This window comes from Fundulus heteroclitus, chromosome 18 (assembly GCF_011125445.2).
Source record: "Fundulus heteroclitus isolate FHET01 chromosome 18, MU-UCD_Fhet_4.1, whole genome shotgun sequence".
Classification (NCBI taxonomy): Eukaryota; Metazoa; Chordata; class Actinopteri; order Cyprinodontiformes; family Fundulidae; genus Fundulus; species Fundulus heteroclitus.
The window spans coordinates 14,011,966-14,035,458 of NC_046378.1; the positions used below are offsets into that span (position 1 = coordinate 14,011,966).

A 23,493-nucleotide genomic window follows, 5' to 3' on the forward strand; every position below is an offset into this window, starting at 1 on the left:
CCTATTAAAGCGGCCTGTAACTATTCATAATCACCTATACAATGGAAATTAGATAGGGAAAATGTGGTCAAATGCTTAACTATTCCAATACTGGCAATGAATATTGGGAAATGAATAAGAATATTTTAGCTTTTTGTGTATGTGCTTGTACATCTTGACACAAGAAGCCTAAAGCACAGCAAGTACCCTTGGTGTTGCAAAATGTATGCCACAATAGTTTTTTTTGTTGTTGTTTTTTTGCAGTTTGACCAAAAAAATTACTTCCTTTTTGTTTTGTTTTTTAGTAAAATTTTTTTTTTTACAAAGATACGTTAAAGCCCACTTTAAAAAGTTTAGAACAAGTATTGGACCTTTGTTTTGTCCCAGTCACCTTGTTCACGCGGCGTCTCTTCCCGTTGTCTCGCGCCGCGGACCTCAGCCTCCCTCCCGTCCTCCTCTCGGTGATCTATGGGCGGTTGTCAACTCATTCAGAACTGGTGACACATTTACTCAACACGCTCCCGGGAGGAGGGGAGGGGGGTTCACTCGAGCTCTGCCGTGGTATCCGAGATTAGCTGACAGTAGCAACCTCTCCCAAGTCCAAGTCTGCTTTCTCCGAAAGCGTTATAGTTGTACAATGAGTCAGATCGCCCAGCTACCTTGACTCCCCCTCAAAAGGACCCTCAGCCGCACAGAGAAGAAGAAACTCACGCCGACTTCCGGGGAAGTGTTGTATTTTGGAAAATGTTTTTTTAGACGACAGTTTGTGTGTGTGTTTGTGTGTGTGTGTGTGTTGTACGAGAGTTGACGTGACGCCGCGGTGGGGCTGGCTTTCATAAACGGATATGATAGAAGAGCGCTGAATGCACCGGAGCAGCAGCGGCGGCAGCAACAGTCAGCGCTGACCATGGCGGAAGAGGACGACGCTAGGATTCGGGTTTTACAGAGTCTGCGGGGTAAAATATGTAAGTACGGTCCCGGCCGGGTAGCCCGACGCGCCTCGCCTCTCTACGGGCGTGTGGAGGGAGCAGGGGAGGTGGGGGGGGGAGGAGGTCTGTAGGAGAGCCGAAGCGAGGCACCGGGGAGGGGCGCGGCGTGCTCTCAGCAGCCGAGAGTGTGGAGGCAGAGACGGGCACTCTGCCTTGCTGCCTAACGTCAAGCTACCCTAGCATGCTAGCTGGACGCTGCTAGCCCGTCGCTAAACGGTTCTAATCACCGGGGCAACGCGGGTCCGCAGCGGCATAACGTGAACGTTTGAGCAGGCAGCGCTTCGGTGAGGGGGGGGGGAAATTAGCTGCAATCTGAAGAGAAGAGAAGAGAAGAGCTGCCCCCGTGGAGCCGAGCTGGGCTTGGTGACAAAGTGCAGCTAGCTAACACGTCCCCCGCAGCTAGCCCATTCAGCTTTATCGCTACTCCGTGCAGGTGTGCTGCCACATATTGACCATCCGTCACATTTTGGGACCCAAATACTGCACGGGTTGAAGCTGTAGCCCCCCATACCTCTCTTTCGTACTCACTCCCCCTCCTTTTTTTTTTTTTTTTTTTTTTTACCAGTGTTTGTGTCATCATAACAACACATATCTCTATCTCCAGTGCAGCGCTTTATTATTATTATTTTTTTTTTTGACGTGATCACAAGTGCAAAAATACAACACACAGCGTGTAGATGCGCTGGGGAAGCCTTACAAGCACACAGTATCAGATGAGACATTAAACCTGGCTTTAAATAATATCCTGCTGCTGAAAATGGATTGAATAGCTGTGCCAGAATCTCTCTTTAGGCCCTCTGTTATCTAAAGGGGTGTCAAACCTTTTGGGGTGTGCACCATTATTTTCCCCAATTTAGGCCTAAACAAAATAGTTTCTTGTGTTTACAATACATTTTTGGCAAGCAAATGTATAATTGGTCATTAAAAAACAAGAGTAATTATGCTTAAAGTCTCTAAAGTAAAGAGTTAAAATCTGGTGGGGCTGATTCCCTGCCATGTGGTTGTCTGTTTACATAATTTAAAAAAAAAAAATAATTTGTGTCTAAATTGTCTTTTCCCCTTTGCTACTAAACCCTTAGAGCCTGGTTACATTTTGAAATTGGGGTTACACAAGCTGAACTGGTTTTATTTGACCTGATTAATAGTATTGCTGCGCTCATCAATCAGATGGTGTCCGCTCTGGCGCTAACCGCTTTACATTAGTGTTTTTTACGGCTATTTATTGCCATTAAGTCGAAGGTTTAGCGCCGCTAATGGTAGAAGAAATCCTAAGTTAAGATGCATTTTAAATACTTTTTATTTAAATCCTTCTGTGGTTGGGCTTGACCCCCCCCTGTGAAGCGGTAGAAGTGGCCAGAACATGTTCCTGTGCTGAAAGGTGGAAAAAAAGGTGTGAGACTTTAAAGCATAAGCATACAATAGAGAGGCAAATGTCAGTTTCACTACTATGAATTAATGAGAAAACGCCAACAGAACAGAACAGAATTGAGGAACTATCATCGCAGTAACTCACTTTGCCTTCTTGCGAAACTCTATTCTTCCTCGTTCACATTTAGTCCTTTTTTTTTTTTTTTTTTTTTCCTTGAGCATACATCAGTGGAGATGGTGCTCTCTGAAGATGGGGACTTTATGGTATGTTTAGGCTTAAGTAGGTGGAGATTCCTTGCAATATCATGTATTTTTTTTTTTTTCTTTTATGCTTTCTTTCTGACCCCTCAGGTCATGGATTTCAGTTTGTGAAAACGTCGCAGAAAAGCGGCGGCCGCAGAGCTTTTTGGGGCCATGGTGCTACTTAATGTAGCCGTGTACCTACTTAGTTGTGAGCTCTACATCCTCGGGGTCATCCTGGTGTAAGCTCATTGACCGTTTTTACTCACTACTCCTAAGATTAGCCACGCTCTGTTATTATTAGTCTGCTAAAAAGCTGATCTCATCTGTGACTTTTCTATACCCGGGCTTAGGATACCAGTTCAAAGCCAGGTGACTAATTTAGCTCTCGCTGCCTTTTAATCCCGCTGTCTAAATCTGACTAAGTGAAGTTAAAGGGAGGGAGCGTTATCACAGCCCGGGTCCACCTCGTCCGCCACCGATTCGGTGCGTTTGTGTCGCCGGCGACCTGCTGGCGTGTAATCTGTGTCTGCCTGCAAGGTTCTGGAAGTGCTGCGTGTTACGAAGGTGTTTGTCATTTGTGAATCAGCGCTGTTCTGTCGCCATTGGTTGTGCGGAGGAAGTCAATGTTTCGTGTTTTTAACCACATATGAGCACCGAGTCTACTTCAGCTACATCCGCTCTGCAGTTTGCCCTAACATTTGGCAGGGGCTCTTGGCCCCGGCTCAACAGATGAGGATGCCAAACATCAAAAGTAGAGCTTTCAAAGCGCCGCGTTTATTCTTGCTTTGGTTGTAACGAGTGATATTCACATGCATATCACTCATCTCTGTTTTCTTTTTTTGTTTTCTTTTTGAGTTTCAGAACACATTTTATTCTTTTTTTTTAATGAAATAAAGCTATAATCATATCTTCCTTCTGTCTTAATTTAGAATTTCCACCTTTTCCGGTACTCTGAATAATCTTGTTAATAGTTATTTATTATGTTCTCGTAGTTCTATCGAGACACAATGTTTGTTTACCGTTATTATTTCTCCCCGTGGTGATGCAGGTGAAGCCAAGAACCTGGGTCCAGTTTCGGGTCCAAACCGGCTAAAGGATCTCTGTACATTTTGCACCATAAGTCTGGACCAGGAGGAAGTATTTCGCACCAAGGTGTTTGACAAAAGCATCACGTAAGCACAGTTACAGACATTTTATCCATGTTTACGCTGAATCACAAATGCAGACCGTACCTTTTTGCTTGTCATGGGTCCAGAATGGAAATACAGGGACAAATTCTCACAGTGTATACTTTTTCTTTTCTAAAGATATTTATGGTGTTTTAGAAACATAACTGCATAATATGCTCTAATTAGTTTATTTAAAAGAGAAAGTTGAAAATGACTCCCACTGCTGCTAAAATAATGAATATTCCAGTTGTAAACATTGAATTTATTGAGTTTGTTGTTGTTTTGGGACATTTTTGGCAAAGAGAAACCAAACTGGGCTTCTAAGATGTATATATTCTTTTAACAGCCTATCCAAGGTGCTGCTCTGGTTATTCTAGGCTTGAAAGGTTTTATTCAGTGAAAGTTGAGGAGCCAGCAGATCGTCAGCTTTGCAGGATGAGATCTTTAATGATCCATTTCGTTTTACAGTTCTGCTTCACATAGGCTAATGGTTTTCTGTAAAGTTACACTTGAAAAATGTCTTTATGAAGGTAATAGATTTCTCCCGTTTAAGTTAGTTATATTGTATAACACATAATATTTTAAATATGTTGCTGTGATTTTGGTAGACAAACTTCAACAAAAACCCATAAAAAGCTTTTATTGTGCTGAATCTTCTGGTTCTGGTCTTTCTATCTAGAGCATCGCAGGTCTAACAAGTCCATTAATTAGTACAGCGATCTGCTGCGGGAGCCAGCCTCCAATCAGCTGCTTAATAGACACGTTCATTATAGTTTGAAATCTGTAGATTTAAAACAGCGTTGCTTTGAAGGTCGTGTTGGGTGGCATTCTTTCAGTTTCTACTCCATGACTTTGTCTTTTTGAAAACCTTTCCTGTGAGGAAAGCTGTGTAGTAGCCCGCTTTCAGCCAGCTGTCTGTCAGTGAGCAGCAACATTTAGAGGAGATGAATAGGGGGAACTTTCTACTCTTCAGTCCATACAGCCGGAGAAACCTTCCCTCGCTTTCTCAACAAAAATACTTGACGCTATACAAAAGGATTGTGGAAACATTTTTTTGCTGGTTTTGAACTCGATCTTTTAATGTGTTGATACCTGTAACCACACTCATGCCTAGAAAACAGTAAACTGTAAACAAACAAGATATAAAACTTTGAATTTGCTAAATGCTAATTATATAGCATGTATGTGCTAATTGCAGTAGTTGGTGGTAGGGGTGCGATTAATTAGTTCATCTAAAGTCGATCGACTAATAATCGAGTTTTTGCTTGTATTAAGAGGGTCTTTCCATATTATAAAGGGCTGTTTTTTTTTTTTTTGTTTTTTTTTTGTTTAAACAATATACTGGATCTTAAAAGAGGCACATAGTTATATTTTAACAATTTATTGTCCCACCTGTATTAAATACTGACTGAATAAGGAACAAATTGAGATTTTCTCACACATTATTAAACGTAAACATATTTCCAAAATATTACAGAACAGGAACCTATCAGGTTACTGACTGGAAACAAATAAGGTGAATAGAATAAAATCTGTGAAACATCAACCGTGGTTTTGGCATCGTGCCTTTTTCTATCATGTTAAATAATTTGTTGCGTAAAGCCGCCAGATGGGAGCAATTTAGGCCGTAACTTAAAGATCTTGTTGAGTGTTTATATTTAGAAACAGAACCGCATAAAGAGCATTTAGCATCCTTGTACATAATAAACTGTGCAAATTAGTCCCACACTGGAAGAACGTAAGCGGATATTACCAGTTAATCGGATGGAACAAACTTTAATCTAATAATCAATTAATCGTAAGTCAATCATTTATTTGCGTCCCTAGTTGGTGGCGTAAACGTTACAGGTTGCGTATGTAGCAAATGTATTGTTTTTATAATGTGAGGATTTGCGCAGACCCGATGCTTTGTTTTTCCACATTTTATCATACCTTTTAAGGTCTCATTCTTTCTACTTACTGATGATTGCTGAAAGTATTCAGTATCTGAACACACAAATTACGACTCTCGCAAATGTAAATTAAAAAGGCAAATGTGTATCGCCGTATATTGGCGTGCGTAATTTTGTGAAGTGAAAAAGAAAAAGTTGTGTGGGCCGTCATTGGTTAAGTCCTCAACACGGCCGTCCTGCGTTTGAGTTCAAACCCAGAGACATTTGCCACACGTCTTTCCCCTCGCTCTCACCCCCATTTCCTGTCGGCCTGCTGTCAAATAAAGGCCACTAGTGCCACAAGAAAAAAAACTTGTAGCGCAACGCGAAAAACATACCCACCGTGGGGTCGTCTGTCAGAACTTTGTCCAACACGTCGTGCTCCACAAGCTCATTTATCGGGAATGGTGCTGGCTTTGAAATCCAAACATCTTGTTTGTACTGAGGCGACACATCCAGGTTCAGGGTGGTATCTGTGTCATTTCCTCCTCAAGAGTAGTTCTCTGAAACGAGTTGTGAATCATTTTCTAAGGTTCAGAATGCATCGCGGACACCCTGGTTCGTTAAGGCAGCACGTCTTTACAGCCTTGCTTTATTTCCTGCCTTTTTAAATCGGTTCTGTTATTAAATGTGTAACATTTTATTTCCCGCCCGACTGTCAATACTAAACGAATTAACTTGCCAGTTAAGATTTGGGCCAAAAAACAAATGTGTTTGAGCGTGTTTGTTCTGCCCACCGTTTCTTTTATATTTAAGTTATTTTTAATTAAAAACACATGCGTTCTTGGTCTATTTCAGAAAATCCTAAAGATTTTTGGACAGTTTTGAAATGTTGCAGTGAAGAAGGTGTTTTTTTTTTTATTATTTTAAATCAGGTGTGTGGTTATTCAGCTGGTTTGCCGTTGTTAGTCTTATTCGTTTAGACTGACAGGATCTTCACCAAACGGCCACATGTTCACGAGAAGTTCACTTCAAGGTGTGGAAGATGGAGAAACCTCTCAGGTTTCCTTGCTTCATTGGTGTCAACACTGGCCTGCCTGCCTTTCAAGCCATTTCACAACGCTCCTTTTATTACTCCTGTTTTGGTGTCATTCAGAATGATTTTACAGTCTCTGAGGAAGTGCGTCCTCCCACGCTCCCCTCCGTCCTTCTCTCTCTGACACACTCTTCTAGCCGAGCTGCCGCTCAGCACAACTTAATATTCAACCACGTCCTGGCCTCTGTCTTCTCCATTTTTTTTTTTTTTTTTGCTGGAGTCTCTTCCGTTTCGTGCGTTCCCTGTGTCCAATAATCCAAAGGTTGTCTTTTTAAGCTTTGAAATTCAGCTAATCCTGGGGATAAAGTTGACGCGTTCAAACAGCCACCATCTGAGGCCTGTAGGTAGAGTTTTTACGTTTGGAGTCCAGGATGACTGCAGAGAGAAATGTAGTTTAGTGGGTGTTTTTTTTATTTTTTTATTATTTTTTAAGTGTGTAGAGGTGGGGGGCGGGGTCACAGGTGCATATTTCTGTGTGATAGAGATTGCGTGGGTGTACGCTGGATGCGCTGGCCGAGCGCGGTGTGGAAGTGTCAGGCAAGATATTTCTCTTTGCAGCATGTTGAAATCATGAAGGGAGGCCGTAAAGAGCACTATGCTTGTTTATCCTTCCTTTTTTTTTTTTTTTTTTTTTTATCCCCAGCCCCTCTGAATGTCTTTATTGGAGGGAAACGTGCAATATATCTAAGAATCCATAAATACTAATAACTCTGACCAACATTTTTTTTTTTTCTTTTTGGCCAAAAAAGTTGTTTTTTTATTGCTGCCATTAGTTTTTGATGCTACCACAAGTAAAATGACCTCTAAAGAAAATCCAGCTTGTTCTTTAAAAATCCGCTTTTTTATTTTTAATTTTTTTGGTTGTGAAATGAGTGAATCAAAGGTAATCCTGGATGTACGGCTGCAGGCGTCACGTTCGCCGTGATGGTGATTCACCTGCTTTCTGCGTTTCTGATAATGCTGCTTTATCAAGTTGAAGTTTCCAGGACTCCTTGCTACTAATGCTTGGCTGCTCAGTTTTATTGTTTTTTTTTTTTCCAGTCAGTTTTGCACAATGCAGAGGACATCTTGACCCGCTTGTTATTAGAATAGGTTTCATACCATTTGATCGTATCCAGTTTTAAATCTTGGAATCTGGGTGTTCATAAGGTTTGGTTTCTTTTTTTTTTTTTTTTTTCTCAGGGTTACCTCCCTAAAGTAGACAAATTAGATTATTCTGATTAGTTTAGACCAGGGTTGTCCAAGGAGCAATTTAACATCGGTACATATTTGGCACTTTATGCAGATGGAGATTTTATTTTTCTAAGAGCAAAGGTTTTACTAACAAACTGAAATATTCCTGAAATGTTAGATACAATACAAAGTATTCATATTTTGAAAACCATGTGTTTGGCTATTGCTTTAATTTTATAGTAACCATAGTGCCAATAGAATATCCGGCAAGGTTTATTTAAAATCAGACTCGGGTGCATTTAATAAGTTATTCATTAAACTTTGCTAATTAACAGGAAGCGTTTTTAAAGGAAGAGTGACACAAATCCTGTTTTTATTGGTGAGGATTTTTCTTTTTCTAAATACAAGAAAGTGAAAACCCTTTGACCAACCCCTGTTTTGGATTTACAATGACTTTAAATTTTACTTTCTCATAAAATAAGACATTAGTTTAACAAAAAAAAACTCTTTTATTTTGAGTAGAGAAAGAAGATTCACAGAAAGCTTATATTCAATTTCTTGTTATGAAAGGGAACAAAGAATATTGATACCATTGCCATCCGTAGCTTTCAAAAAGTTAGTAAAATAAATTACTCAGACACAAAACCTAGAATACAAGTAACATGACAGTGATGGAGAGATACCTCAAAACATACATGAATAAAATAAACACAAACTTAAATCAACATCTAAAGTGCTGAAAAGTAAAGGCAAAGAGAGTTAAAAATATTTAGAAAATATTTTTTTACACCATAATTTTTCTGAATTGTTATTCTACTTTTGTGTTTTAGGTTTATTTTTTAAAATCGGTGCACAATCTGATGATGATGATGATGATTGAAGTAAAGAAGTGAATACATGAAAAGAATAGATGAAAATCTAATCCACCACAACAGAAAGAACACCACCTTTTATATATTTTAACATGTAAAGTTGTTGCTCTGAAATTAAGTCACTAAAGGTTCTACACTTTCTATCATAAAATACTGAAAGTTTAAAAATAGACTTTTTTTCTTTGTAATTTTCTTCAACAAGATTGTTTTTTAATTCATTAATTAATTATGGTGCTTTGACAGCATAATGGAGACTCTACTGAAAAATATTTCTTCGCTGTTGACTCCGGGTGGAGAAAAAAACCTTTTAAAAAGGTTTTTCTAGTCACACGTGCAAACCCACGATATGAAAAGCATTTCCTACAACCCCGATGAGTCAAAGTGGCACCCTGGGATGCCCGCCGTCTGCTCAGACTCCTCAGTTTGCACATGAACAAACGCCATGTTCATGATAGTGATGCAACATCGCTGTGGCATTAAGAAATTGGCGCTAAACTGACTGTAAATTTAATCAGAAATGTGATATCAATCTTTTTCTTATTACATTTTCTTTCCTACATAATAGCAGCTTTTGTGTAATTGCTGAGACACAACAGATCTATTGCTCAGTGTTTTTTCAGCGTAGGGTTACGTCAGATCGGTGACATGTCATGTAATTAAACGCGGTTTTAGCAGATTCAGCTTTTTCATTAATATGACAAGTTGATGTGTTATTTTGCTGCTGTAGCTTTGAGCGTTGAGACCTATTGGAAGGAGAAATGTCTGTTTTAGAACGTTTTCATAGCATGACTGTAATTATAGAGGCAGTTACCTTCAAGGTTTTAATGAGGTCATCATGTTGTTTGTTCTGTCAACTAGTTTTTTTTTCCTCTGGTGTAAACCGTGAAAACATAATGATTCGCTGTTCTTTTGTTTACAGTCCTTTTTATGGAGAAGACTTCTTCTTTGAGATCCCGCGGCCATTTCAGTTTTTATCCTTTTATGTTTATGCTAAGGGCGTTTTCCAAAGGGACCTACCTGTTGGTAAGCCACAATTAAGAAGCAAAGACGAGATGACTGCGAAACCCTGAGTTGGTGCATTTAATATTGACGTTTTTATTTTTATTTTCCAGGCAAAGTGTCGATCCGGAAAGATGATCTATGTAAATACAGCGGAAAGGACGACTGGTTTAACCTCCAGCCCGTAGATCCTAACACAGAAGTTCAGGTAATTGTTTTTAAAAGAGAAGAAATAAAAAAAAAAGTGGGAACTTAATTTATCTTTACCCCAGTTTAGTTTTAATATCAGATGTTTTTGTTGTTGTTAATAGGCGCCTTACCCCCCACAGTCCAGTTTCAACAAATTATGTTTAGTAATATTTGCACTTTTGGAAAAATTCGGTCTAAGCTACTTCTAGGGTGTGTGTGGGTCTATAATGTTTTTCTTTTTCTTTTCTTTTTTTTCACCAAATCACTTCTGTTTGCTCTGAGCTGTTATAATTAAAATGCAAGGCTAACCAAAACATCTTGCAGACATGCAAAATTAAAATGGGCCTTCTGATGCCTTCCAGTTGGTACTCCATCAAATAAACATTCCCTGCAATAAAACAATATATATATTTAAAAATGCGTATTTAGCGTATTTTGTCATTTATTTATTTCTATAGTTATTCGATATTAGTTTTTCTATTCAAGATTTGCTACATTTTATTTAAAGGAGCAATAAGCAATAATTCACAAAAAAAAAATAGTTTTGTGAAGAACTACTGTTGTTCTCCAGTCTCTTATTTACAAAGCCTGGCTGAATGCCACCGTCAGAGCAGTGTGGCATAGGAGCAAGATGCCGGAGCACACACCAAGTGGATTGTCAGCATTATAAAGTTATGAGTTACTGATTTCTTCATTAGACACATTCAGGGTTTCCCCACCTTATAATACCCTGGCGGGCCTCATCCTCCCACCACCAGGCAAAGCATTATTTATTTTACATGGTAAATGGCTTGTACTTGTATAGTGCCTTATCAAGTCCGACAAAACCAAAGCTACAGTCAGTCATTCAACCATTCACACACATATTCACACCCTGACGGTGGTGAGCTATGTTAGTAGTCACAGCTACCCTGGGGCAGACTGACAGAGGCGAGGCTGCCATACATCGGCGCCACCGGCAATTCAGGTAAACTGTCTTCAGGACACAATGACTAGGCGGTCAAACTGGCAACCTGCCAATTGCAAGAAGAACTCCCAAACTCCTGCGCTGCTGTCGCCCCAATGCCTCGATGTTTGAGAGCAGCATAAGACAGTAAAGTTTCCATCTGTTAGAAAACCTCCCGGTGAACATAAGCTAACGCTAGCTGTCGTTAGCTTGACGTATCCTCCTTCGAGCTGCATCACGGTGAGCTCCTGCTGCTCTTCAATGCAAATATGCGCATGCGAGGCGACGGGTGTTTGGGGACAAACAAATCGCTGTAAAAACAAAAAACTTACAGACTGGTTAAAAGTTGTTATGCTGACAGGGCTTTGTGCAGTCTGTTCATAAACAGTAGCTGAATTTAGCATGATGGCTAATTGCTAGGCTCCTGAGCTGAAGCAGCTGGTGAGCTGTTGATGCTAGTGACTGCCGTTGACGGTCTAGACGCTCATCGCCACATAATAAAGTTACTTAATTCAAGTCAATAAATTATTTAAAAAGTGTGTATCTTAGCCTTTTGTAGTGTGTTAGCCGGCGCAAGTAGTTAGCGACTAAGCTAAGCCTACTTATGTAGGTTGATTCACTCTGTGAAGCTCCGACCAGACAAGGAAACTCTGCCCCCTCATTTGAATATAAGAACATGAAATAGACCTTAAAATGAAAACGGATTTAAAAAATAATTCTTTGAAATACATAAACTAGTTTCAAAAAGTGCCATAGTATTAAATAATGAAATGAATAGATAAATGTTGAACAAATTTTAAAATAAACAAATATGCCCAAACTAATTTATTTGAATATATTGTTTCATTTCATGAGGAAATTATAATTTGGTGGAATATTTATTAATAATTTATTATAAACAGTATTTATTTATTTAATTAAGAACGAAACAGCTCTCCGTAACTATGGGCTCTAGCGTGTACATTTTGTCAGCTACCATTTATCTGCACAAAGTCTTTGATAACGTCGTCTCCGGGATGTTCTTGGTCATCTGTTTAACTTCACAGATTAACTTGATTAGCGGTATTGTGGTTGAGGGCCCCTTTTTAGTTCAACACAAGAGACATACTTTGACAGAACTTCATTCAAACCTTCACATTAGGAGACTCAACAGGTGTGTATGTGTTGTACACCGACTCGTGGTGCATTTCTTCAATTCACAAACTGAAGTTGTGCAATTTGGTAACTTTGTTTAAAAAAAGCTAGGGATGGTTTGCTGGAGGCGTCATGAATGATGCGTTGAGAGAAAACAGGTCGTTGCTTTTATTTGTTGAACATGCAAAAGCTGTTGGACTTCTTTTAATCTTTTCTGACAGTAAAAATGTCACATTTTATACTGATGTCCCCTGTTATGGGGTTGTTTAACAAAATGAGTGCTACTGTCAGGAAAACATAGTTTTGAGCTAATCTTAGTTATTATTATAACCTTATACCCTTTCAATGAAGTTAATGTTCTCGAAACATAAAGTCCTATTCTTGAGACCCATCTGTTGTAGATATAAAACGGCGATGGTGTAACGCATGAGAGACATTTGGGCAGCATTAATGTGACAGTAAATGCAGTAAATCTAGGGGAAAAAATACCAATAAATTAAAAAACAAAATGATAATATCCTGTCTTTATATAGTAATGTCAGTAATGATACCTTGTGGAAAGATTTTTACAGATTCTTACAAAATTGCTAATATTAAAAACAATAATGATTTTTCTTTTAAACAATAAGAGACAACATTTTCATATCTTGACATCCCAATTTGCTTCTCTGTGAGGGTAGAGGAGCTGTAAACACCTTGGAATGCACCTCACAAAGATCATAAAGTTGGTCTGTAGCTCTGCTGGTTGCTGTAGCCACCGATAGTGAAGTTTAGGGATTAAAACATGTGGTATCACTGAGACGCAGTACGAACTGCTGTGAGATTGCCAACTTTTTTTTTTTTTTTTCTCTGCTTTAATTAGCTCAAGCTTCTAATTGTTTTCGATAGTCTGAATGTGAGGAAGAACTAGCGTTGAGGTGTGATCCAGCCTCTGCGCTGCAGCTGCAGGACTCGTCCGGCAGATGAAGTAGGACCGGTGGCGTCTCTGCATTAGGGGCCAGTGGCGCCAGGCCCCACCAGATGTTGCTGTGGAGCTCTATGTTTGCAATAATCAGTGGGACAAGATCGTTCTTTAAAGAGTAATATTGAAAAAAAAAAATAATAAATACGATTCCCAGAATAAAGTTCTGTTATAAACATTTATGTCTCTCAGTAGACAGCTGTGGGGGACAAAAGCTCTGGCCCCATGCTCGGATCGTCCAATCAAAATAGAGACCATCTAATGTTGGTCGTCCTTGCTAGTTCATTGAAGGGTTGATGTGAGTCTTTTCTGTTCAATAAATTAACATTACGAGTGAGCCTTTGTAGTTTTATGTATTAAAATGTTATTACATTTAGCTTGTATAAAATGGCATTTCTAGTGTGCTGGTTTATCCTAATTTATCTGTTTAGTTTAAAATTGATCAAAGTCAGGTTGCATTAATCATTAAAAAATGAGTTGTTGCTAATAGGTGTTGAGTTTTCGTGCCCCACTTAACTCATCATGCCAGAGACGCCACTGAGTAGGACTCGGGTAGCAGGTTTTAGTGAAGAGGGAAAAAAAATATTGTTTTCCTTTCTCAACTTGACAAAATCACCATGAAAAAAAAAATCGTAAGAGTTCTTTATCACGCCGCCCACTCAGGAACCTTTCAAGTGTAGATAAGAAGTCATTTCAGCTACTCCCTGAGGTTTAACACAATCCTAGTACGCTTGTTTGGCAGATAGTTTTGGGCAACATGGTATATTGTGAGAAAACTGAGGCTCTATAGACACTTCTCTTTTATTTAACGTTTTTTTTTTTTTTTTTGCTCTTCTGGACAACAACCTCTAACATTATTGTTCCATCACAATAAAGTCGTGAGGAACATCAGCAGAAAAACAACCTGTGACAAAATACTCCCACTTTAGCAAAGGGAGGCATTTTATCTTTCCCGTCTTACAAGTTGTTTCTTTGTAGGTTTTAAGAGAATCACTCATTATTTCATAACACTTGGTTGTTGTTTTTTTGTCCTGTAAGCCATAAAGGTTTCTGAGAAGTTTGAAACTAATGCAACAGTAAATTGAGTCCAAGAGAGGAGAACATACACAGAGATGTTATGGTCAGGGATGCACAGTATATCTGCATCGACACGGGTCTGGGCTGACGTTACTTCTTTTTATCACATCAGTTTCTGTTCCATATGTAAAACTGGGCTGATATTAACTACAATATTATTTCCATCTTGTTGCCGTTTGTTCCCCCAAATTTATATATCTGTCCCTGGTTCTGGTTCTACAGCACAGTCTTGCACTGCAAAAACGGATCTAAAAATAAGTAAAAATGTTCTTAAAGTTACTGTATTTGTCCTTGATTTGAGCAGTTAAATAAGATTATCTGCCAATGGAATGAGCATTTTGACCCCTAAAATAAGATAATTAGACATCCTGCACTTGAAATAAGATGATTGAGATGAATTGTTCCTATTTTAAGTGCAAAAATCTTATTCCATTGTCAAATTATCTTATTTAGCTGCTCAAATCAAGGACAAATATACTAATTTTAAGAGCATTTTACTTATTTCTGTTTTTGCAGTGTGGTTTAAGCTGACAAGTATAACTGTAACAATTTATTTTTTTAATTTTTTACTAACAGTAAGTTTTGTAAATAACATCAAGTCATAGTTTGTGTAGACAGCTCATAGTCAGGTTGGGCTACTCTATCAAGTGTTTTTTTTTTTTTTTTGTGTCTGTCTTGTTCGAAGATGGTCTTGATGCCATAAAAGCATCAGAAATGTGCCTTTCGTTTTCAAAATAGCTTTAAGAAGCGCTAACTCTGTCGACATTATCAGCTAAATGTAAGCAGTGCTTATACAAATAGTCAATATCTGGTCTTCCTCCGTCAACAATTTAGTTCTCTCCCGAGTCCCCAGATATGTCAACCCAACAGGGGAGCTCCAAAGATACTTCCTTTTCTTTCTTTCTTTCTTCCTTCCTTCAGAATAAGAGCCTCAGTCCAGGATTAATTCCTAGGCTCGTTCAGGTGAAATCTTTTTCTCTTTAGGATTTAAGGTTTGTTTCTTGGTTAAAAGGGTTATTCAGCCACTGCAGCTGAACACGTGACCCCGGGGTTTTGCTGTAATTTAAAGAATATTTCTGAATCTCTCAGGCAGAGAAACTTTGTGTGCACCCAATAACAAATCCTATGTGTTGCGTGTTTTCATTTGGATGATAAAAAGAGGCAACACTTAGGGCAACTCTTTGCGGTGCCTGTAACGTTGAGCGTTGGTTACTTAGTAAGGCAGTGCGAGAGCGCAAACTAACCAATCCCATCGTTTTGCGGTGGTTTTGTTAGATGTGAAAGTATACCCACGGCGCTAATCCTCTGCTGTTTTACTGTAGCTACTGTGTTGACTCTAGCTGCCATTAGCCCACGCCGGTCTATTCTGGGGATGTACTGCAACACTGATTCACTCACAAGGAGACACTTTCCACAGCAAAGTTACATCAGTGAGAAATGGAGGTGTTGATGCAACGCTGTTCTCGTTTGGTTTCTCGCCAGACCAGAGCTTTGCATGTCCTCTGTAAACTTACTGAGCTAAAAAAAAAAAAAGAAAAAAAAAGGGAAAACGGTCATCTTTTCAAACAATAAGATTTTTCACGATCACGTTCATTGCTTGGTACTTGTACTGAAACGATTTGGTGAAGCCCTCAGCTTATGCGGACCTCTTTGTAGAGCAGTTATCTTGGCTTAAAGGCCTATCTTGCATCAGAACGAAGCACTTGCCTCGTCAGCCAAGTGCTGAGTTGCAGAGACAGAGTCCAAGTGTGTGGGCGTCTTGTTTAGCTCTCTCTATCTCTCTGACACTTCCGAAGGCGAGACCTGCAGCCTTCACCACATCCGACCCTGTAAAGATCCTACTGAGCGATGGCAATATTCACAACCGTTATGGTTTTTGTCACACATTTTAACCCTAATTCCTCAAAAAAGAAAAAAAAGAAAAAAGAAAACATTAAAAAAGTGATGCTCCACAAGGCAAGACAACGCCTCTGGTGAGGAACACTAAGCAATTCAACATTATGCAAGCGAGAGATAGGAGTGACTGGTGCACAACGTATCTGTGTATTTGTAGCCGTAAGATTGTTTTTGTCAGGTTTGCATGTCAAGCTAAGATTTTGTGCCTAGATCTTAAGGTCGATTTCCACCTCACTTGTATGAAATGTGTTTCTTCAACAGGGTAAAGTTCACCTGGAGATGCGACTGAATGAAGTGATCACAGATAACGGCTCCACCGGTCAACATTTACTAGTCAAGTGAGTTGCAGGTTTTCCTCGATGCTACTAAAAAAAAAAAAACACTTCGGCCTCATGAGCTGTCAAACTTTGCAAGTTGTACAAGCCAAGGTTGCTTTTTAAAATCTCAAATTAGCGCTGAAATAATTTGTCAGGCGAGAATCCAACCACTGCAGAAAATCTGCTTGTTTCTAGCATACCATGCGATGGCTTGCTCTAAAACATTAGGCTAAGTCTTTTAATTGTGATAAGGAGTGATCTTCTAATGTCTAAAGCAAGTGATGGATCATTTCTCTTCTACGTTCGCGAAGACCGAAGTGAAATAAATGTGCAAAGTCTTGTAAACCACAGGAAATCTGACTTTTTTTTTTTTTTTTTTATCAAGATCCCAGAACCCAAGTAGGTCATCAGTAATGTGGTGCTATTGCGAAGTCATGTAAAACTCAGGGTTACAAAAACAAAATCCTCTAAGTAGTTCACTAACACTTTGTCATTTAAAATTATCCACACCACCAAGGCAGGAAAAGGTCATAAAACAGTGTCACGTTGCAGGTGATGGTGTTTTACTAATATGGAGACCTATGTGTCTGGTTTTGCAGAAATTTCTTACTGATAGCTTAAAAAATTTTAATAAAAGTATTTAAACCCCTTGACCTTTTGAAATATCTTCTCTCTTCAAGCTTCAATAGATTTAATTAAAATTGTATAGAATAGACGGATACAAAGCTGTGAATAATTGTCTCAACCATCCTTTAAAGATTTATATTTATTTTATTTAGATTGTAAGCAAAAATGCATTTTGTTTTCAGCACCTCTGAGTCAATGCTTTGCAGAAGCACATGTGGCTGCTTTTACAGCTAGAAAACATCTGTCTTCTTCATCAGCTATCCTCATCTTCAGCCTGGCGTTGTTGCCCGTTTTTTGAAAAATAGCTTGAGCTCAGTCAAGTCTTGCCTCTCAACTTTAAGCAGGTCCTGCGTTCCCACAGCATGAAGCTGCCACCGCCATGTCTTACTGTGGCAGACGGTGTGTTCAAGGTGAGGTGTTAGTTTTCTGTCACGCGCAGTATTTTGCATCTAGGCCCAAAAAGTTACAATTTTGGTCTCATCACTTGTCTCTTAGCTGACCTGTATTAAACTACAACCTAAACTTTTCATGGTTGACTTTCAGAAAGTGCTTTCTTCTAGCCACTCTTCTATAAAGGCCATATTTGGGAACTGCATACCTATTGGTTGTCCCATCAACAGATTCTCTTACCTGAGCTGTGGGTCTTTGCAGCTCCTCCCGAGTTACCAGGCTGCCTTTTGGCTGCTTCTCTGATTAACTCTCCCTTTTGCCCAGCCTGTCTCTTTAGGTTGGCGCTCATGCTCGGTGGGATCCTCAAACCTTTTGGGTTTTGTTTTATAACCCAACCCTGCTTCAAACCTCTCCAGAACATCATCCCCTGACGTCTCTGTTGCGTTTCTCTGGAGTCACGATGCTTCTTCACAGATCAGATAGATTTAAAAATGGGTAAAATACACGCATTTGGACTCTTTTACACCGAAAATCAGACTTTTGATGGTAGTTGGTTGTAGGGCTGAGCAATATATCGACATTTTTTTAAAAATCTAATTTTTTTTAAAGATGAGACTATATAATTTATATCAAGATGGTCTATGTAGCGTTTTATTATACTTTGATGTTTGCCAATAGGTTATTTTTCAGCTTATCATATTTATCTGCAGCTGTTTTGTTAAAAGAAATTGTGCCAGTGAGACATTTTGACAAAGCTTTGATTCAGAGATGCCTTTTTAGAATTGCTTCATGAAGAGAAATAAATATTTATCGGCACTGAGCCAAATAACGAGATATTATTTTTCAATTCAATTCAATTCAATTTTATTTATATAGCGCCAAATCATGAAACATGTCATCTCAAGGCACTTTACTTTTTTTGGTCCCTATTTCCCAGCCCTAGTTGGTTGCACAAGATATTAAAGGGATGGAGGCTAAGAGGATGAATGTAAATGAAAACCATGTATTCTTTTCATTTAACTTTCCAGTTATGCAATACTTTGTGCTCTCCTCTCACATAAAATCGCAATAAAATGCACTCAAGTTTGTGCTTGTAACAGGTTTTCAAAGCTCTTTTGGCCAAGATAAAACTTTCTAGAAGGTGCAAAGTAAAAGTACAAAGACCTTTGCTCTTGTGCACTGCTGTGACCGCATGCAGTCAAATTATTTCAGTCAAGAAAACTATAACATGCGCCACATCTGTGCCACATGCAAATCGTCGTCGTCTGCTTTATAGACGAGAGGTTTGGAAGGAAAACGCTCGTCAAAAGTTGACCTGATAGAGTATCGTTTACCCGTCTTGGCTCTGTAGCCATTATTGTCGTTTAAAAAAAAAAAAAAAGTCATCAATTACCATTTTCCTCTTGCATCAGTTAATTGACGTAAAGATCAACTTATTTATAGGCACGTAGCATGATGAGAGGATACCAAAAAGCAGAAAAACACCCACCGCAGTAGGGTGGGCCGAGCACGTCAAGTACTCGTGTAGATGTGCAGATGTCACGGATGTTTGCTGTTTACGTATGTTGCCCCCCCCCCCCCCACCCCACCCCCACCCCCATTCATACTTACAGAACTCTGTAATGAGAAGGAAGTGATGGCATCTGAACAGGAAGTCTGTGCTTTTCACACTGCAACCACTGTGGCTTTTTTTTTTTTTTTTTTTTTTTTAATGCTCTCATTCACCATGTCAGTCAAATTGTTTGCTTAAACTGTCACACGGCTCGGTGTCAGATCTCACCGCTGACGCACATGCTCTGAACACCGCACACTCCCGGCGTCCTACATCAGCTTCAATCAGACGACGCGTCTCGAGTCGAGATGGGAGCTGTTCAGGTTTGCGCACCTGCAGCCTTCCTTCCTGTCCCGCCGCAGCGGCGATCGGTGACGACACGCGCGCCCGAGGGCCAAGAGGGAATATATCGTCATGACACCCTGGAAGGTTATAGACAAACATCCTGACATCCAGCCGCTTCGCCCGTCCCTCTGGCCTCACTTAGGGATGGGCTGAATTCATTCGTGCTCTCTGGTGGCCCCTGCTTAGCAGCCACATCCTGTTTAGGGTGCCGACAGTGTCTGTTTGTTGTCACCTGAAACACTTGTGGAAAACGGTCCCTGTGTGACTGCAGCCGAACATGAGGGCAAAGCACTACCTGTAATTGAAGGCTGAATAACAAGGGCAGCTTTAAGCGTTCACTAATGTTCAGATCCACTTTGTACTCCTTGTGTTAACACTCTGACGACACGTCCCTGATGACAAATGCAGTTCTTTTTTTTTTTTTTTTTTTTTTTACATGCATTTATCCTCTAAAATATTTAGAGTTTAATTAATGGCAATTTTTTTTTTTATCCAAATTGAAAGTGAATTAATTTTCAGAATCTGCTATATTAGCCAAGATTTTTTTTTTTTTCATTTTTTGTTGCGTTGTTCACATCTACTGTAAAATAAGGGCCGACGTGTGAGGGGGGAACTATTTTAAATATTACTCTAAGCCTAAATCCCTTGCAGATTTAGGTTTAAGGTAATCTTTGATTTTTACCAACCTGTTTCTTCTGGCCGGAGGTGGTATTAATGTCCCGGAGCGGTCCGGCCAGAGTCGTGACTCGGGTCCAATGCGGTATCTGTGGAGGGAGCTAAACATCTGGGCGATGGCAGGGAGGCCCTCTAAACTCAAAAGTTTAAGAGCTCATTACCCAAGAGATTATCTGACCTTAGCAGTGGTAACGTAATATTGTACTTACTATAATGGCAGTAAAAATTCTATCTTCCCTCTGATTTAATAGATTATAAGTAATTATGCATTTTCTTCATTAAAAATGTAACTTAAAAACTGTTTTGTTTTTTTTATAACAATTTTTAACTTAGTTTTATCTCTTGAGATGCCTTTTTATTAGAAACATACTTGAAAGAAAATCCTTTTTAAATCTAGGTCTGTCCGGTTTATAGTTTCAGGCTTGACTGTATGATGTGTGCTTAGTGTAACGCGTCAGTGCAGTTTTTGTTTTCTGTTGTGATCTGAATCAAAATGAAGGCGTTCGGAAACATTTCTTGTTTGTAAGTTTGCTTAACAAAGTAAGTTTGCGCTGTTCCTGCTGTCAACAAACGGTATTTCCCTTTTTATGTCTTTAGTGACAAGGATGAAAGCTTTTCTGTCTCACAAGTCTGGGTTATTTTAAAGCCTGCTGTGACGTTATTGTTTGAACTATTTACAGTTTTATCCCAGCTGTGTAAAATAATTTAGAGATCCAGAATGGTTGTGTAGATACTGCAGGTTCAGCATTGTGCTAAAGATGTTTTGCTCTATGAATGCAATTTATGTTTTTTTTCTCCAATTTCTCTGTTTTTTTTTTTTTTTTTTTTTTGACTGCTGCAGAATAATTGAGTGCAAAGAGCTGCCTTTGATCAGTGGCCAGAACTGTGACCCATATGCCACCGTGTCTCTCGTCGGACCTGCCAGGTAACTCTGCTAATGCCGCACACAGATGGAAGGCAGCTAAGCTGTTCTCGCCACATTTAGACAGGATTTGCATATCTTAAAGAAGCAACTTTTTTATTTTATGTAGGGTAGGCTGGATGTTATCTAATGCAACATAAAGCATCTGTTTTATCAGTATGGAACAGACCTACCTAACCATTATTGTTAACTTCTTTTGTGCTTTTTCAAATTTTACTGATTTATTTAAAAACAACCTTTTAAATGATTTTGCAGTATCTTGGCTATCAGGCTTTTTTTTTTTTTTTTTTTTTTTTTTTTTTTTACTAAATGATTGACTTGAACTACAAGCATAACAGTTTGTTCAAGCAAACAAAAAACATCAATTACGGGCTGTACAAACGCACTACTCCTCATGTTCCTAAAGATTAATTGGCTATTTTTGTCCCAAATAAATAAACGCAGCCGCAAGAACGTCATTTTAAGGACAATTTAATTGCTTATTGTAGTATACTACAACGCCCGACACTTACCTAGCTGTGCGTGACCAATGCCTCTTTTGTAGGTACAGAAAGCGGTCTTTATGTTGGGCAAATCCAACTTTATAACAATACTATTTTACTCAACTATAGGCTTTGCACAACTGATGTTAATTTCCCCTACCAGTTGAGCTCTGTGTTTGAATATTGTTGCTGTGAGCTCAACATAACGCAGAAAGTTTCTGTACACACACCTTGAGTTTGCGATCACCGAACATTTAGTTCAGCAAAAAGAAGAAACAATACCTGAGGGTAGATATTTTTTTGAAAACAAGAGAACCTTGATGGGAGCCTAAGGATACACAAGACGAACTGTTCAGGTGTTGGTTTACATTTGAATGGACTCCATGATATCAGCAAGGTGTGATTACTATTGCTAAAAATAGTAATATTGCTTTTTATTCACATTTCCCCGACTTCTTTTATTACCATTAAGAAATATCCAAACCTCCTTGGAGGTGTGTGTGTGTGTGTTTACAATAAATTAGAATATTATCAAAAAGTCAATTTGTTTCAATAACTCAATTGACAAAGGCATATTGATTACCATATTTTTCAGATTCTAAATCGCATCACTCAAAAAATGCGTTATAAAGAGGGAAAATAAAACATATAAGCCGCATCGTACTAAAAGTCACCAGACTAGGTATTTATTTAGATATTTATTTCACACGATCCCAAAACTAAAATCTGACTTTTAATCTGGTAAACCATTTTCTTCAATTAGACAGCAACATCCACAACAGGCTGAATAATATGGAGGTTGAATGTGGTAAATTAGCATAACAAGCCTCCAACTCAAACCGGCAACGCTCTTGCCAGCGCATTTCAGCGTAACGGGGTAACTACGCTGAAAGTTGTTGAAATTACGCTGAAATTACACCGTGAGCGGTAGCCTGTGCTACGTGCTAAGCTAACAGCATGACCCTGATGTTTCAGAGCAACATAAAGCTCACGTGCATCAGTGAAGTTGTAAAACGCTCAGACAACAGAGCTGTAAGCTAGCGCTAGCTGTTACTAGCGTCACGGACAGCCCAATAACAGGGTTGTGTCGTGATCTGGGCCCTTCCAGCTGCAACACGCAACTGAAACAGAGAAACGACATGCAAACGTGTTCAGTCTTTGTTGTCTATAAAATAATGTTTCAATTAATTTTAACAAGGGCAGCATTTGGTTTTCAAAATCCTAGAGATCCCTTTTGCGGCTATAGACTGTAATGTTTACTTCTTGGTTTATGGTTTTAAACCAATTTATATTTCGATTTTAAAGTACCATTTAAAATTGCTATATAAATCACAACTGACTGAGTCACAGGATCAGCCAAACTACAAAAAAAAGTGACTTATAGTCCGAATAATACGCTAATTACTCACACTGATGTGTACAAGCCCTTATTTCTATTAATAACAGTGATTTAATTATTTTGTTTACATGTATTCTACTCTTGAAAACAGTGTTTTCATTTCATCGAGCAATTAAAAAACAAGAATGTGGTCTTAATGATAATTTAATACTTGCTTAAATGATGTTGTTTTTAAAAGGAACTTTTAATCTGACAAATGACCCTCACTGGAACCCATATTCTAATTTATTGAATATGTCTGCATATATAATCTATTTACTGTGTGTGAGCAGATCAGAGCAAAACGGAGAGGTGTTTTTTTTTTTTTTTTTTTGTTATGAAAATGGTACAAAATAGATGGTGGCAGCTGTTTCTTAAGTTAACTAGGCTTAAACCTCAAGGCAATCAGGAAATGGATATCTAGAAAAAAGTTAAAACAATCACGCTACTGGAAACCCAGAACTTCTACCCACTACCACATAAAGACACACACACACACACATCTTTAAGCTCCTGTTTGTCATCCACAGTCGTTCTTGCGATGCTTTGGCTTGGAGTGCTTTTAGGTATTATTGTTTTCTGTCACCACATTTAACATAAGACTCTACAAAGGGAAGTGCTTAAATGTAGTTTCCTGACACTGGAGCGGTGATGCCCTGAACGTATTCTTGGCCAGATTGTTCGCACCGGACGGTGACGTGTATGCTGTGATAGTCCAGGACAAATGCATGTACTGTTACCTGCAGAACAGTTACGCACAGATATTAATACATTTTCAAAATATAATCATTGCTGAGCATTTATATGAACTATATGTTTGAAGTTCATTTGTTTCTATATTAT

General features: G+C 38.9%; 1 protein-coding gene across 1 annotated transcript in view; it reads left to right on the forward strand.

The window, feature by feature from the left end:
• The first annotated feature begins 413 nt into the window (after positions 1-413).
• rasa2 (RAS p21 protein activator 2) overlaps positions 414-23,493 on the forward strand; it is a 42,102-nt gene continuing 19,022 nt past the window's right edge. The window contains exons 1-6 of the mRNA XM_012859343.3: positions 414-944; positions 3,628-3,751; positions 9,680-9,783; positions 9,873-9,967; positions 16,224-16,300; positions 20,710-20,793. Of these exons, the coding sequence (XP_012714797.1) occupies positions 887-944; positions 3,628-3,751; positions 9,680-9,783; positions 9,873-9,967; positions 16,224-16,300; positions 20,710-20,793 (542 nt within the window). The 5' untranslated portion in view covers positions 414-886. The remainder of the gene's footprint in view (positions 945-3,627; positions 3,752-9,679; positions 9,784-9,872; positions 9,968-16,223; positions 16,301-20,709; positions 20,794-23,493) is intronic.